The 18,227-nt window shown below is 32.4% G+C and overlaps 2 protein-coding genes across 5 annotated transcripts in view; one reads left to right on the top strand and one right to left on the bottom strand.

Annotated features, from left to right (window-relative positions):
- Positions 1–18,214, bottom strand: part of LOC105253422 (nuclear receptor corepressor 1) — a 71,614-nt gene extending 53,400 nt beyond the window's left edge. For all 4 annotated transcript variants that reach the window (XM_025411156.1, XM_025411157.1, XM_025411159.1 and 1 more), the window contains exons 1-2: positions 17,967–18,214; positions 5,156–5,450 (exon numbers count right to left, since the gene is read on the bottom strand). In XM_025411156.1, coding sequence (XP_025266941.1) covers positions 5,156–5,430 — 275 coding nt within the window. In that variant the 5' untranslated portion in view covers positions 5,431–5,450; positions 17,967–18,214. The remainder of the gene's footprint in view (positions 1–5,155; positions 5,451–17,966) is intronic.
- LOC105253425 (ankyrin repeat and BTB/POZ domain-containing protein BTBD11) overlaps positions 12,813–18,227 on the top strand; it is a 68,858-nt gene continuing 63,443 nt past the window's right edge. The window contains exon 1 of the mRNA XM_025411161.1: positions 12,813–13,006. The gene's annotated coding sequence lies outside the window, so the exon portion shown is untranslated. The remainder of the gene's footprint in view (positions 13,007–18,227) is intronic.

The raw sequence follows: 18,227 nt of genomic DNA, 5'->3' as shown, positions 1-18,227 counted from the left end.
GCCTCTCCTACGAAATATGCAATCGTGTTGGAGCCGGGTTCAATGAGGATCCATGACACAACGGAGTGAACGCGTCGGAAGAGGCATCCGTGTATCACGGGAGAGGAAATCCACTCTATCGAGGCGTTTAATTAAATTTTGCAAAAACAATCCTTGAATGGATCGTAAAGTGTCACCGAGACGAGTCTCTCTCCCGAACTTTCATGTTTTTAAAAATTATTCTCTATGAAAGACGTGCATTCAGTCATTTTTTTAGGATTTCGCTCTTTTTTATACACGTTGTAGATTTTAAGAGACAGATTGTGGAAGAGAGCACATAAGCGTACAGGGCATCTGTATTTATGCGACGGCTTTAATAGTTTGCGATGGAGGTAGCGTCGTTTTTAAAGACTTTGTACTTTTGAGGCACCTGGCGAGTTTTCAAAGCAACCCCGAGGTCGTAGATGAATAAATTTAGCTCGCAAAGATATTAAAAATTTTTATCTCTTTGATACGACTGAGGCACATATATATCCTAAAAACACATATGTATATATTTAATCAACGTAAAAAATGTGTTGAATTTTCTTGTTCGTATAATAAAGTAATATATATCGAAATATATTTTCTTTTTAAGTTAACAAAGAAAATGATAATTAAAAGTTACAAATGTTTTGAAACGTCGATCTTTGTGATAATTTTGCATTTTATGTAAATAATATCCTGTTATCTAAAAATGTATCCTCATTTGTTTCAGAAAAAGATGAATTCAAATTGATCGAAAAATGTGTAATCAACAATTAATACGATATTGATCGAATATCTTGCATACTAAGAAAGATGTGTCATACAAGTGATAATATTACTTCTTATGTAATGAATAATTTTTCAAGAAATATTCCTTAGAATTTTTTCTAATCATTATGTCTAATTGATATGTACATAAGTGTGTATATGAATCATTCATTTAAGGAGGATTATAAATGACTGTTCTTTAGCTTCATAAAGTGCGATATACGGATTTAATTAAAAAATTACAAAATACAGATTCTATAAAATCAATAGAGCATTTATATGCGCATGCTATTAAAAAATGTAAATTTATTGTAAAAACCAGAAAAAGTAAAAAGAAATAACATATATAATTATGAAAAAATAATTTTGCAACGTTTCTATTTATCTAATAAATCTCTTATTTCTTTTATAAGTCTCTTATTTCTTTTTCGAGAAACGTTTTTGATTAATTAAGACAAACAAGTTATACCAGTTCTTTGAATTCTAACTGGTACAAAAAACTCTATTTAAATTTTATATAATAGGGTGTCTGTTTAAAAAAAATTTCTTCATCTTCCAACTATTTTTTCCCAAATTCCAATTAAACAGAATATTTTAAAGAATTTTTTATGCAATTTTTTAAAATAAATATTTTTATTACATGCGTTTTTCACTTATATGAAAGAAAAACAGAGCTTCTTAGTTAATTAAGCTTTCTAAGTAAATTAATTTTATAAAAATGTATTGAAAAAAACGAAATACTAATAACTTTTGCAAGAAAGATGAACATTTTTCACCTGCATAAAATACTCATTTTTTTATTACTAAAAATTATAACAATGAATAATATATACCGTATATTCAATATTTTGTAAAATATTGAGTAGATGAACAAAAAAAATAAATATATATTTATATTATATTTTAAACATATAATTCATTTGCTGATTGTTACAATACGATAAATTATCAAAGAGAGTTTTTTACAAAATTCCCCGAGACCAAGCAAAAATTCCATAATTTTTCCAGATATAAGAGAAATCCCTGAAAATTTCTAGAGAGTAGACACCCTGTATAATCTTGTCAAAATTGATAATATGACATTGCGCATTACAATAAAAGCAAAAGAGAGAAAGAGAGAGATAGAGAGTGTGTGTGTGTGTGTGTGTGTATAATTTTGTACCTTGTTTCTTTGTAATTTTGTATTGTACGGTTTCAAATTTTCCGGCGTTGCTATTCTTCGCTATGTAATAGGCTTAAAATACAATGCAAATGGAGCCAAGAGGCTCGCGGTTCGTACATAAAGTGTATTCTAAGCCGCGTCATCTTATATAACTCTCACAGAGTTAGAACTTTGCGTAGATTGCGTTGTCTTGGGCTGAAATATCTCTCATCTTTTCTGCTAGTCTACCTGCAACTATCATACACGAAAATTTATATTTCGATAGTATCGCCTCCATAAGTATATCGACGAGTGTAAACACAAAAAATCCGTGCTAATGAAATTCAGTCAGTTTCATCTCGATTAAAAATAAATGGCACGACCTCTAACGCCCGTTTCAAAAATAACAGTATGATAACCCATATAGCTGTATTTATGAATAATTATCATTTATGAAATATTTTTTTAGTTATAAATATTTATTATTTAATAATTATTATTTATAAATATAAATAATTAATCAAATATTTTAAATAAATTTTACAAAAAATATCACAAAGATCTATTTAAAAAAAAAGGAAGAAAATTACATTATTTAACATCGGACAGCCAATGTGCGAATGTCTCGTTCCTAGTTAACATTTTTTTCACAAAGATATGATCTAACGTCGACGCGTCAACTGTAAATGCCAATAATACATCGACACCTTTTCACATAGAGACATTATATATCTGGAGGAAAAAACAGCAGTCACGTTCTCTTGTTCTGAAAACATCCGTTTGCCGTTTGCACGTCTTTGTACGATGCAAGATACCGTGTAGAAAGGTCGTAATGATCTCATATCTTTATTCATACAAACATTCGAGCACTCGCGAGCGTAAAGAACAATATAGGACAAAAGTAACGTACATTTCTGATGTATGGCATGAAATTGCCGAAGAGAATTATTCATGTTTCGTAAAACAATGAGATTTGTGAAAAGATGCGATATTTTGAACGAATACGTACATATGAGAGAGATACAAAAATTATATTTCACCGATATTAATCCGAGCACTAAAGCGTATCTTTTAGTTTCACACAATTGTATCGATAATGAATTTATAAAGTGATCATCGAAAAGAGAAGCTCCTATTAAGAGCCATAAGTTTTCATAATAAAAAGTTTTAATTGAAGCTTATATAAATATATTATTTAAAAACTTTTATATAATATTTCTTTTTTATCATGGAGTAGCATTTCGGTAATTTTTATCAACGGATGAATTTATTTTTTCTCTGCAAGAGTTTTATAATTATATTAAATTTTTTCAAGTAAAACTCCTATTGTGTAATTCTCTTATTATAAATTATATATTATTTGACTCGATTTTAATGTTTCGAAAATTACACATCAACTTTAAAAGCTCTTCCTACAGAAAATAAAGCAATTCTCTATACAAATCAAGTCAATCCAACTGTGTGACACAATTTCGTATAAGATAGTTTCAGAAGTATATCCTAAAATCTTTCATGGAAATCTAAACGGAATCTTGACTACAAGAGACACATGCAATCAAGGAAAACGCGTTTCAAAATAAACTAGCATAGAGAAACGATCGATTTAGACTATCGTTGTAGAATGGATTTGGTATAAGAGAACCGTCTCTATTTTTTTTTCATTATATGATTTTACTATTTAATTTTTTTAAATGTAAAATAAAATAATGAATCGTATCGTTTGCTTAATTACTTGTAATTATACATAAGAATTATTTTATATATAAGATATATATTTTATATATAAGAATTATTTTAAAAAACAATTTTTTAAATTAAAAAATGCCATAACCTTCTGTTTTTTCGCGATATTTGAGATAAAATATACAATAAAAGATATTTTATAAATAAATAATTTGATAAGTAAATATATTTTATGTGAATAAATCTATTGATATTTTTCGTCGCATCAAAGTAGATGTCAGAATATACGTGATTTTTATCGAAATTTATCATAATCGAATTTTTGATTTATATATTAGATATCAAGATTCGTAGTCGACACTAACTAATATGAATATTGAAGAGTTTCAAAAAAAGATAATCACGCGAATGACTGACGAAGTAGTAAAACAAACCGCATAGTATAAAAATTTGCATCGCCCCTCGCATAGTCCCAAAGAGTCTGAATGATTGTTGATTTTTGAATAGAATAGATAACTCCTACAAGAGACGCAATTAAAACGGCAAAGACGCGCATTTCGAGATAACTAGTGGTATAAAGTTTGTTGCTTCTTGTAATAGGCCTCTATAATCGGGATCTCGTAAAACGCATCTTTATTCTTGTATTGCGACTTTGAAGTAAAGAAAACAAGATATGTGTGTGTGTGTGTTTGTATTCTGCATAAGCAGAATCTCGCAACGAATCTACGAATGAACGCCTCGTCTCGACAGAGTACGATAATATCCCCATACGATCAAAAGACTATATGCGCTCCTTTACCAAAAGACACTCGCACCAGATGCAGATCTTTTCGTCGAAATGCACGTTGGAAAAAAAACGGAGCATTTTTCAGTCCCGTTCTCAAAGACGTACCATCTCGCACGAATGTCTGCCTGGCACCTGCACGACAAACGTTCCTGCACGAGTCCCTTTCTCATTTTCCTCGTCCCAACCATCTTAACCATCCGAACCATCCCCATTCCAATGTCGGGCCCCGTGGACTTTCCTTCTTAAAATACATATGCCGTCGTATCGGCTTTCAATTCGTGTTCCCTTTTCACCGTATGCGACTCGTTTTCGGAATTTCGATAGAATCTGGGATTCTCTCTACGAGCCTATATTTCTCAAAATTTCTTTGTTGGAGCAAACTTTATGGGAAGAGAAAAAACGCGAGATAAATGAAAACAGCTGTTTGATATAAAATCATATTATTAGAGAGTAATATAATTATTTATTATTATTAATTACGACTGTCAATAATATAATGAACTAATATAATTGAGAGAAAAATATGATTGTAAACACGTAATTATTTATAGCGGTCGTTTATCAAAAGATCAAGAGTGCGCGAGACGTTTTGATTCACCTCGGTGGCCCTCTTCGATGAAGCGGAAAATATTTGTCAGACGTTATCGCTCAATTTTTAACTGTTTCTATTTTCTCTCGCGCTCGTGAAATATTTTATCCACGCGTGATTATATAAGAATGCTGAAAACGACGATTCCGATATAATGTCGGATACAATAGAAAAGACTTACCTGTGCAGCTGTACGGGAGTGGATCTCGCAGGTACGTGCTGATTATGCGAGACGGGTGGTTGGGCTTGACCTCTACCGGGGTTCGACGTCGCGCCGACGAGCGAGTGGCCGTGGGCCCCATGGGGATGACCGTGGGGGTGGGGATGCGGGTGCGGAGGATGGGCGTGCGGGTGAGGGTGATGATGGTGATGCAAATCTCCCCCGACTGGGCCCACAGGGCCCACCGGACCCCCCAGTCCGCTCACTACCTGAACTTGCTTGCCCACTGTCTCCATCACCCCTAGCGCATTGTGAACTGCAACAAACGAAAATCGGAGCTGTAGAATATAGGTATTTTTACATGTTCTCTGGTCTTGAACCGCGAGATTATCGGAGGAAAAACGCGCATTTTACGATTACTATAAATTGAAAATGTTCGAAAAAAAATTTTTTTTAATTACGCTCGAATCTACAAGATTAGTATAAACGAGTGAAAAATTTATAAAATGAAACTCTCTACGAGAACAAAATTTTTCGTTACATTTGAACGTAAATTTCATTATTTTTTCCCATTTTTTTAGTAATCTTGAGACAACTTCGCAGGCACGTATATAAATATTGGTTTTATATTGATGGTTTTATATTGTTTTAAAATTTTCACGCATTTTTTTATAAATATAGATTGTACTTTTTTAATATTTTACGAGCAATTGAAAATATCGTACTGTTTTTATAAAATCTATACTTGAATTTCTATTACTTTGCATGCTTTTTATTTTAAAAAAATAAGTCTTTTCTCTTAAACATTTTTTAATTAATAAATTTATTAATAAATTATTGAACTTATATATACAAAATACTTTAATAAAATCTAACCGAGTGCATTTAATATTTTATTATAGTTCGTATTAATAAATCAAAAAAATTATATAAAATACATTAATTAAAATGGCATATTGTGTCTAAACGATTATCATGATTTTTATATTTAAAAAAAAAAAGTTCTCTCTATATATCGTTGAAAAGATTAGAAAATTTAAAAAACGAAAATATGGAAATTATGAATTCACATTCATTAAAAAAAATTATATTTCTGATGATATATTGTAAAAACACTTACAACTTGAATTTGTCATTGAAATGAAAATAGAGAACCTTGCGATAAAGGCTGTTTATAAAAATACTTCTTTTATAAATTGCACATTTTAAATAGGATACTTGAAGGGAATGGGAATAGGATACTCAACGGAGAGTTGCTTTCTAACATCGCAGACTTGATCTATCGGTAGACCATTACAAGCACTATGACCATCAATAGCGGATCAATTATGACGATACATACAGACACGTCACTAATATCGCTCAATTATCACCGACATAGTTTTTCATACATCCACTCGGCGTGAATAGATTGAATGCATCAATAGGGAGCAGTCGTGACACTGCGGAAACGCACGCGGTCTGTTTACCATGCCTTTTCTTTCGCAATGGCGCGGTGTATCAATCGTACAGTGAGTACAGGAGATTAAACGAACGCGTATCGCGCGTAAGTATGCAATTACAGTTACATCTGAAACGGGAAGTCGATCGAATTTCTTGTCGATTCACTGCGTGTATCTTTGTAACGGCACAAAGCGCTCCTTACAAGACGAAGAACCGAAGACAGTTTGAGGAAAAAAAAATGATAAGATATAAAAGAATATAGGATACATCGGCATTTTTCAAATTTTATCAACACGAAGATGTAATCGCTGAAAATTGCGAGGTTGGCAGATCGCGAAAAAAATTTGTGAAAATTTAATTATCTCGACGCACGCGTCCAAGTTTTATCGCGTCAAAGTTGCCAAAGAGCTCGACTTACATCGCTGTTACAGGTATCTCGAGACACCTCGTACAACGCCGGCATGAGTTGCACATTTATAGAAATTCTCACACGGCTAGCATAAATAAACTTAGAGATAATACATATATTCATGTATTCGGACGGCAGGGGATATGGTGGACGAATAAGTGCTGCATACAGATAAAGCGTAATACAACACAAACGTGTGCAGTTTCCATACGATGCATAAATTTATGCGCATGTTTCCGTCAAAATGTATCGAGTAATATAACGTTCATGGAACAATGCTTCCCAAATCCCGCAAAAGAATCTTGTCTATTATCAATCAATTTAAAAGGAAGGAGAGAGAGGACTTGCAAGTTCAAAATATTTAATGTATTTAACAAGTGAATTTTATCTTGCTAAAATAACATTGCCTGATAATACGTCAATACATTCTTATAAATTTAATATAAATATGTAATTTACAAATATATACACGTAAAAAAAGAGCTCGAATCAATAAATTTTTTGAATCTCAGAAAAAGGAAAAAGTCTATATAACATTTGCGATAAATATAGCAATATTCATTATGGAGCAATATTCATTATGGAATAGCTGGTACCTGGAAATTTCCCTTATTGTTAGATTTAAAATGTTGTAAAATTGCTTGAAAAACATGACATGGATTGTATTTGATGTTTTAGAAATTCTACAATTTAGAACCATTACATTTTTTCCTCTCGAGAGAAAAGTGCAGCGATAATTGACGACCCAGTTTCTAATGAGATTTTTTAAAAATATATCACTGTTTCTATAAACCAAAAATATCGTGATATTTCAGTGCACGGGAGATTTTAGGAAAATAACCAAGCTAAGTCGAGACTCTTGTATATTTTCAACGTAAATTTTAATTAAGATTTCAAGAAACTTTAAAATATTCGAGTTGCAATTTATGTATATGCACTTGGAAATGTACAATCCTCCTCCGCATTAATTACTCATAAAGATATACTAGTGTTTTATCAGTTTGTGATATTAACGAAACAATGAATAATTTAAAATACGAAAGTACACATTTTTAAGATAAGATATAAAAAAAAGTCTTCTCAAGTAAATAGAAACTTTGTCAAGATATTAATTGCATAATCAATAAGAGAAGAAATAATGTTGATATAAATAATTTTTATGTCAATAACAGTAGCTAATTTTGCACATTTTATCTATCTAATAAACTATAATTTCTAAGCAATTTAAAGTAATTTAAGAAAAGGCTTTAGACAATTATATACATATACTGAAAACACTATACATATATCGCTATTTTAATTATTGATTTATTAAAACCAATTAAAAGTAAAATAATATGTTTTATAAATACAATTTTTTAATTAAAAATAAATTTTTCGGCGTCACTTAATTTTGCTACAATAATTTTTTTCCTTAAAAACCAATTTCAATTAATATATTTACGAAAACGTTCTACTTAACGTATATTCCAAATGTTTTTCGTTTTCTTATATTTCCATGAAACGTGACGAAATCGCGCTACTCAAAACATTTTTGAAATATTTGCGGAATCAATTGGACCTAACAATACAACCGTCACAACGAAGTGAAATCTTACAAAAAAAAAACTCGCTGAAACGTCTTTGATCCTCTAGGTATTTTTATTCAACATTTCAAATAAAGATAATATTTGAAAGATTGTTTGATATAATTTTCTAAACTAAAATTTTTCATTGTATGCATTTATTGTATATAATTTTCTAAAATAAAATTTTTTATTGTTTGCATTTTCTAATGCTTTTCATTTGTACAAAAGAAAAACACAAAGCCATTTAAGTTTAAAGTGTTGAATTTGCAAATATTGAAAAAAAAACTGAATAGCTTTCGTAAGACAAATATTGATTCACACACATTTTTATATTTTTATTACTAAAAAATAATAAAACATATAATTTATGCTCAATATTTGACATTAAATATATAGACAGAGCTAGATATATATGTATTTATAATGTATTTTAATTCACCATTTGATTATATATGTTTAAAATATATCATCATCACGGTATAAGAGAAAAATTTATCAAAGGGAAAACTTTTTTAAATTTCCCCGAATCTTAATAAAATCCCACGAGAATTTCCTAATTATTCGAGATCAAAAATAAAAATCCCTGAAAATTCGAGGGTTTTGCAAATGTTTATTTCCAACGAGTAAGACATCCCGGCCATTCTGTAGAAATAAAGTTGCAGACCTTAGTAGGATAGTTTATAGACTATAGATATACTAGTGTTTTATCAGTTTGTGATATTAACGAAACAATGAATAATTTAAAATACGAAAGTACACATTTTTAAGAAAAGATATAAAAAAAAGTCTTCTCAAGTAAATAGAAACTTTGTCAAGATATTAATTGCATAATCGATAAGAGAAGAAATAATGTTGATATGAAAAATTTATCAAAGGGAAAACTTTTTTAAATTTCCCCGAATCTCAATAAAATCCCACGAGAATTTCCTAATTATTCGAGATCAAAAAAGAAATCCCTGAAAATTCGAGGGTTTTGCAAATGTTTATTTCCAAGGAGTAAGTCATCCCGGCCATTCTGCAGAAATAAAGTTGCAGACCTTAGTAGGATAATTTATAGACTATAGCGCGCTCGTTTCACGGCAGACGGTGGATCGTCGTCACGCGAACTCGCCGCAATTCCGCAAAGAAAGGAAAAGTCCGCGATGTGCAATAGACGTCGCGTTATAACGGTACTCTAATAGTAATCGATGTGCGAGCGGGAGAAATGCAAGCGAGAGAAGGAATCGAGAGCAAATGAAATTCACGAGTGACGTAAGTTTCGCACGGAAGGAAGCGGAATCGAGATAAATGCAGACGTTCGCGAATCGAGCAACACGCTAGACTCTTCGTCCTTCGTATGCGGGTGAAATTATGAGAGATATATTCCATCGATCGAGGAAACTTAATCCCTCTCATCATCGAGGGAAATTTAGGATGCGATGCCGCTTGTATTTGTATTTGTAGACGATTTTTCGCACCGCGAGAGAATTTGATATTCATTAAGGAACGCGGAGAATTTCTTTTCATTTCCTCGGGAATTCTGGGAAATGCGCCACAAAGTTCCCTCTTAAAATATTATGACTCAATTTTCTAAAATTTCTTGTTTAAAACGAAAGAGATTATCAATTTTACGGTTACGGTAGAGAGAGTATCTATTTAAGAAAAGTACTGTCGAGAGTCATTCTCAAATGGATACTAAGCTTAAGCGGCGGAATTTCTGTCTTAAATGTAAGAAATTAAACACTGGACTTTTAGAATTCCTTGAAGAGGAGAAAAAGCTAGAGCTCTATCAATTATAATGTACTGAAAATGGACCTGGCCAAACAACACAAGGGCAATTATTCTTGAATGTTAATTGCAAGCGCAAAATAAATATTGCGATAATAACGGTAATTAAGAAAAAGAGAAGAGAGAATGAGCGAGTAATAAAAATTCACGAGAAAATATCCTCTAAATTCGAGATCTCATTCGCAGGGAACGTAAACGAGCCGGATGGATGCGGATGACAAGTAATCTCTCTCCGGGAGAACATTATTACGTCACATCCACCGGCACGATTATCAGAACGCTCGCACGCGGCGAATCTTACGAATGGCATGTACGTATGTGTGTGTGTGTGTGTGTGTGTGTTAGGTATGTCATGCATCTGCTTTCGGTGCAAAATTAAAAATAATGCCCGAACAATATTCCGCTATTAAAGCGGAACTGCTCGAGGCGCTGCCTCGAATGGAGTGAAATAAAGTCGGCGAGACGCATATTTTTGTCGCGCAATTTTTTCATCCTCGGACCAATCAATTATCGATCGATAAATTGCTCGGTTGTTGCAAATGTCTTCTAGAAATTTATCGGAAAAATCAATAGGACTATAACATTTTTGACATTTACATAAGTTTATCGCGCTCCTTGATCCCACTATTATTCGGACGGAATGTGATTTGTGTCGGGGGGAATAAAAAATTTCAGTATGACAAATGTGAAAATGTAAAATGACAAATGTATGTGTGTACGTCAGAGACTTTCCGCGGGTCACCGACAGATCTCTTCCGTCTTCGTTCCATATATTCCCATTTCGCTTTCTCTTTTTCTCCGCATCCTTTTCTCCGTCTCTCTCTCTCTCTCTCTCTCTCTCTCTCTCTCTCTTCCTCTCTCGCACGCACCCCTCACGTTTCCCCTATTCTGTTTCCACACTTTCCCCGCCGGTATCGTCCCATTCTAACTCGTGGCTTCCCATTCTTCGTGTCTCGGGTCTCTCTGGTTTGTCGCGACGCGTCGGTCGTTTTATATTGGAATATGCCGGATCGATATCGAAGTCCTATATAAAATACATCTAAAAAAAACGGAGTAGATGTGCGCGAGAAGCGAGGGAGGCATCTTCGTTAACCAGACCTCTACTAAGAAAATGTTTATACCGTGTTGATTTATCATTGAATTTATCGCTTCCATCACAATTAACTGGAAATTGATATTAAAGATGAAACTGACTTGTATTACGCTGACATTTTCGAAAAACAAAATAATAAATACACGTATCAAAATTAATTACTAATTAATTGCTCTAATTCATAACAAGTAAATTCCAAAAATATTGTATGCGAATTAGAGTATCGTTATATTTTTGGATTATTTTTTTAAGTTAAACAATAAATATTTATACACATCTTGGGATCAAATGAAATATTTTAAAATTGAAGAAAAGTAATTAATTGCATTAAATTGAAACGATTTCGATTATTTTGTACGCTTATTTAGAAACTATGATTTATCGCTCGCGAAATGTAAGAGCAATAAATTTGCACTTATTATTAATTGTATCATATATCTAAATGTAATTCATCCGGAACAAAGATTAAAGATCTTGAAGTATGATTACTAACACTAACCGTACGCGCGAATTATAGATCGTCTAAACATACATAGTTTATTATTGGCTGGCTCTAAACTCTTATGTCTCGGAATAATGCAAAGTAACTTATATTATCGAGTTATATATGACGCATCTTTATATTACCGGATAAATAAGCAAGCAATAAAATTATATATGTATATATAAATAATAAAAATTAAAATGGTAAAGATATAAAAACACATGTATAAAAAAAAATTTTTTTGTTTAAATAATGCGCAAAAATATATCTTATGGAAAAAACCAAAAAAACAATTAGTTTTCTATAGTACTCACCCGTGATATTCACTTGTGAAAATACGATTAATTACGATTGCCGGTGCATTAATCACCAAAATACGATCACACTTTCGACTTTAGCGCACTTTATTTTACATCGCGAAGCGGAAACGCCAAAATCACAGTTGTACAAAGCTATAATCCACTCGATAAATCGCAAATCGCTCACAATCGAATTTACAAAATGCCATCTCGTTAACGAATTTTAGAATGTCCACGTATTCCTTCACAGTTCTACCGCTTATTTACGACTAATTGTAATAATCGTATGAAACGATTGTATTTTAATACACACTACGATTCACGGAGCTGTTCGTGTTGTTACTCTTTTCCGTTTGAGGGTCGCAGGGATGTCAACAAAGCGACCGCGTATAAACAATCGTGCTACAAAATTTCGGCAATGTTTATACGCGCTCATCTTGTTGTCATTCTTGTGACGAGACTCGAGCGAGCAAGCACGCCGAACATGTGTGTCGTCCTGTACTTGTATTTCTCATATTTTCTGGAAAGAACGACATTTATTACAATTAATTATAATATTAGAAAAAATAAAATTAGCACACATGTATAAAGTACAAGTGTATATATCATTTTTTTCGCGTGTAACTGTAATTTTCCTCTTCTCGTGATATAAAATAAAATGTATGTGATTAACAGTGGAAATATTGTGAAAATACCGTGCGATTATCGTATTCTTGTGATTAATGTATTCGTAATGAACCGTGTTTCTGCAAGTGAGTGCCATTAAGGAGCGGTCAAGGAAAAGGAGATCGAGGGGCAGCTGATTGTTGGTGAGTAATACATATGTAATTTTTTAATCTTTATTATTCGTAAACTTAAGTGCTCAATTAATTTTGCGGAAAGTACCCGTAATCATTTTACGTCATCTTGAGACATTAAAGTTTAGAATTGGCCAACCAATACAGGCTACATTAGACGATCGCTTGTTCGAGAATTACGATAGTATTAGTGATCGTACGCTTCGAAACTTCCGTTAACTCAACACCTCCACCGAGAGAAATCAAATTCGGTAAAATTAAGTGCAATTTATTGCTCTAATCTCAAATTTCGCGAGGAATAAATTTGAAACTAGGATATCGGCCATCAATCAATTTGGAAAATAATAATTTGATATCAAATGGATATTGTATACTATTCAGTTTTTATATCGTTATAAGATTTTAGAGCATAAAAATTAGGTCTTTTTGAAATCTATTTACAGTATTTTAGAGCAATTAATTAATTCTAGTATATTTGTATTTTTTCACTATAAATATTTCCTAAACATGAAAATGATTAAGTTAGCACCCTTATCTTTATTAATTTCCTATTAATTGATAGAAGCATAAAATTCAAGCAACAAATTAACCTGATTAATCAGCATTAACTTGATTATGTCGTATATTCAAATTTGATTTCTCGTGTTGGACATTGAAGGTGAAAAAGAGGTACAATCTCGAATATATTCGCCGCGACAAACACGAGGGAAAATAAATTAATTAAAGGCGCGACATCGCATACATATATCGACACCAGATACAAAATTATATTAACGTAGCAAAGAGAAGGTTGTGGATGCGACCCCCGATTGCAAAACTTTATTCGAGTGCGAGATGAAGAAAAAAAGAGCTTTGCGACAAAACTGCGAGAAAACGATCAAACTTTGCCAAGTATCACGATAGAATTTATTCTATCGAACAAAAAGATCGCAAGGTACAAAGATCTGAAATTAAAATTTAGTATAATGTAGTAATTTTAATAATGTGCTGTTTTTAATCAATTTTATGAAATCACGTTTCTAAAATTCTAAAGTTTACGTATAATCAAATATATTAAATTAAATTAAATTTAATAGAATTATTTTTACATGCTTTAATCAAGTTTTGCATTAATTTGAATAAAAACTTGAAATATGAAATCAAAATAAAAAATTCTAAAATTCTAAAGTTTACGTATAATCACATATATTAAATTTAATTTAATTGAATAGAATTATTTTTTCATATGTTTCAATCAACGCCGCAATTCTTTTGCATTAATTCAAATAAAAATTTGCAATATGAAATGTAATACGTGGATGCATTATGACTCAAACTTTTTAGTCTTTTAAAAAAAAAGAGCTTTTTGTGACAAAATTGTGAGAAAACGATCAAACTTTGCAAGTATCGCAATAAAATTTATTCTATCAAACAAAAAGATCTCAAGATACAAATATCAGATTTGAAATTAAAATTTAGTACGATGTAGTCATTTTAATAATATACTGCCTTTAATCAATTTTATGAAATTACGTTTCTAAAATTCTAAGTTTATGTATAGTCGAATATATTAAATTAAATTAAATTCAATAGAATTATTTTCATATGGTTCAATCAACGCGACAATTCTTTTTGCATTAATTCAAATAAAAATTTCAAATATGAAATGTAATACGTGGATGCATTATGACTCGAACTTTTAGTCTTTTAAAAAAAAGAGCTTTTTGTGACAAAATTGTGAGAAAACTTTGCAAGTATCGCAATAAAATTTATTCTATTCAACAAAAATATCTCAAGATACAAATATCAGATCTGAAATTAAAATTTAGTACGATGTAGTCATTTTAATAATATACTGCCTTTAATCAATTTTATGAAATTACGTTTCTAAAATTCTAAGTTTATGTATAGTCGAATATATTAAATTAAATTAAATTCAATAGAATTATTTTCATATGGTTCAATCAACGCGACAATTCTTTTTGCATTAATTCAAATAAAAATTTCAAATATGAAATGTAATACTTGCATTATAACTCGAGCTTTTTAGTTCTTCTCCAAATTGTACAAAATCAAAATCTACAGTCATCTCGTAAGCCCAGTATAGGCTTTCGACGGCTCGAATTTCTAGAAATCTTGGACGATGCTTTTATCCTGCGTATTCTAAAAATTACCACCCGGGCAATAAGCATATGTCCTTCGTTGTACCTCTGGTGCATTCTAACTTCTCGTTTCGACTTTCTCTAAAACCGTCCGTCGGTCGGCGTCCTGCCAGTCAGCGTCTGCGTCTCGTCTCGTCCAACTGCACGAAGAAAGAGGGAAAAAGAGAGAGAGGGGAAAGAAAGAGAGAGAAAGAGACGAGCCAACTATGCGGTTTGTACACAAAAGCGGCCATCTTTCCTCACGCTCGGAAAAGAAGAAGGACGGACTCGCCTGACGGAGTAGCCAGCACAACGCCGAGTTTACGCACACATATTGCGAGAACACAAGACAGGCCAGCACAGGCCAGGTCGTTACCTGGAAAGGATCAGGCACACGTCCGGTTTCGCGCGCGCGGACAAAAGTTTCAAGAAGTTAGCGGGACGTATATCGGTGGAAAAAAATTAATTTCTCCTCAATTTTCGAAAGAAATGTTGCGAAATAATTTCATTTACTTTGTCGATACCACTATCGAGTGATATTTTCATCTTTCTTGGGGAAGCGATGTTTGTCAGCGCCTCAAATCGGCGAGAAACATATATCGCTCGTGATAATTGTGGATAATTGAAAACAACGGTAGTCTTAGCCTAGGTCATTCTACTTTTTAATACATACACATATACCGTGTAATAAATCGTTAAAGTAGCGTAAAATACTACTACAGAATAAATGACAGAGTTTCTATTTAAATCTTGGAAAAAATTCCGCCCAGTATTTTTTGTTCAAAATTCCAGATAACGAATTTTTTTACACATTTTTTTAGATGCAACTTTCTAAAATAAATTTTCTATTGTGTGCGTTTTTTAATGCTTTCCATTCATACGAAAGAAAAGGAAGGAGTCACTTAATCTAGCACTTTTAAGTGATAAATTTGAAAATGTACTGAAAAAAAAAAAAACTGAAAAGAATTTGCGTATAAAATAATTTGCATGATATTTTCATTTGTTAAAAATTTATAATAAAAATATGTAATGCATATTTAATACCAATTAAAACATTGAACATGTAAATAAAGATAGATATATTTATTATATCGTGTTAAAAAATATATATATATTTATATATTTAAATTATATACATGTATAGATTTATATATTTTGCATACTACAATATTATAATTCACAATTTATTGTTAGTAATTTAGCTTACAAGAGCAAAATGATGAACGAAATTTTTTTTTTTTAATTCCCCGATTTTATCAAGTACAAAGGAAATGCTTGAGAATTCCAATTTTTTCAGGGAACAGACGTCCTAAATATGATATTACTAATGACAGCTACCGGTGTCGCCGAGGGCTGTAGACGTATTTATTTTTCGACATTTTGATATGTTAGACCGCGCGCTCGCGAGCTGCAGTCAAATTACTGTAATTACGGACTTTCTCGTCGATGCGTGTACGCGTCACGCGTGTATTTCACACGCAGATTACGCCGACGGCGTTGCAGTAATTAATACCACGCTAGGCGAACGATCGCCAAGAATAAATGTATATTCATCTCGATATATGTACAACGATCGATTAATTAATTTATCGTCAAATTTTCTCTGCCATGTTTAACGAGGTCTGTAGAAAAAAAGGAAAGATTGCTATCATTTTATATATTTTTCAATATACACATTTCTCATTTTTCTTTATTAAAGCTCAATTGAAAAATACGTCTACGCCAGAAACCGACACAGCTTGTGTGCTCGACGCCAAAAATTAAAAATAATTTCTTTTTATACGGTAATATTTTTTTGCGAATAACTTTTATTATCTACGATGCGTCCCGAACCCGCGACGTTACTTTTTACGACCCGTACTTTAGATAGATACGATTCAACTCCGAGATTACTCCAAAATTCCAAAGTTTGACCAAACTATAAGCTCTTATCCCATTGATCTTGTGTAATAAAACGAAATGAAACTTGCACGCATAAAAACGGGATAATTTATGGATTACAGATATAATCCATGCGTCTAATGCTGGGATATATATTTTAGTCATTAAATATATGGATAAGAAGATAATTGAATTTATATTTGGAATATAAGCGAGAGTGCAAGTGATTCTTATAATTTTATTCGCGATAATATAAAACGCGATGTTGGACAAGATTCTCTGCGTGGGTGTAAGATTAAACTTTTCGAAAATACACCGAGAATCCTTATTTTTTACAATCGTTTGGTTTAATTTGCAAAAGGATGTGAAATTTCTCGATTGTTTCCCGGAGTATGTTTACTCAGGTTTTGTAAAAAAAATTCTCTCCCGGGTATTTTTATTTAGAATTCTAGGTAAAGAGAATATTTTGAACATTTATTTGGTGCAATTTTGTGAAATAAGTTTTTTCGTTGTATGAATCTTTTAATGCTTTTCACAAAGTCATTTAAATTTCAAGTCTAGATTTGCAAAAAAAAAAGTGACTAGCTTTCGTAAGACAAATATTTTTCTCTCGTATCATTTTCACTCGTCATCATTAAAAATTACGATAAAAAAAATACGTACTACATTATTTTAAAAATTGAATATATAAATAGAGAGATTTAGATATATTTATACATCTTATTATTATATTTTGAACACGATTGATAACGATGTACGAGCAAAGTGATAAGGGAGAGAATTAAAAAAAAATTGTCCGATTTTTCCACGTACGAAAGAAATCCCTGAAAATTGGAGACTCTCGATATTTTTCCAAGGAGCAGACGCCCCATTTCGGAGTAAACACTCCGGCGCAAACAATCGCCGCGCTCGGTCACGACGGCCGGCGGGAAGAAAAATAACACAAAAGGGAAAGAGAAGGAGGGACTCACCGGTAATGACGTCAGCTGTGGAAAGCGAACCGGATCCAAAGTTTGCCGCGGCAGGTCGATCCGCTGGCGATGGCGCGGCGATTCACCGGCCCGGCCTGGCCGGGCGCGAACGACGTCGACGACGATTCCGTGCGGCAGTCACGACGCACACGCGCGCGCCCTGACACATATGTACGCACACGCGGGAACGCCGGCGCGTATCCTATTTGGAGAATTCGATCGACCGGTCGATCCGTGAGACGACTCGCGGCACCGCGTCAC

The sequence above is a fragment of the Camponotus floridanus genome, unplaced genomic scaffold, assembly GCF_003227725.1.
Source record: "Camponotus floridanus strain SB8 unplaced genomic scaffold, Cflo_v7.5 scaffold38, whole genome shotgun sequence".
Taxonomy (NCBI): domain Eukaryota; kingdom Metazoa; phylum Arthropoda; class Insecta; order Hymenoptera; family Formicidae; genus Camponotus; species Camponotus floridanus.
The sequence above is the reverse complement of the archived record's forward strand: the minus strand, read 5'-3'. Positions and strand labels throughout refer to the sequence as shown.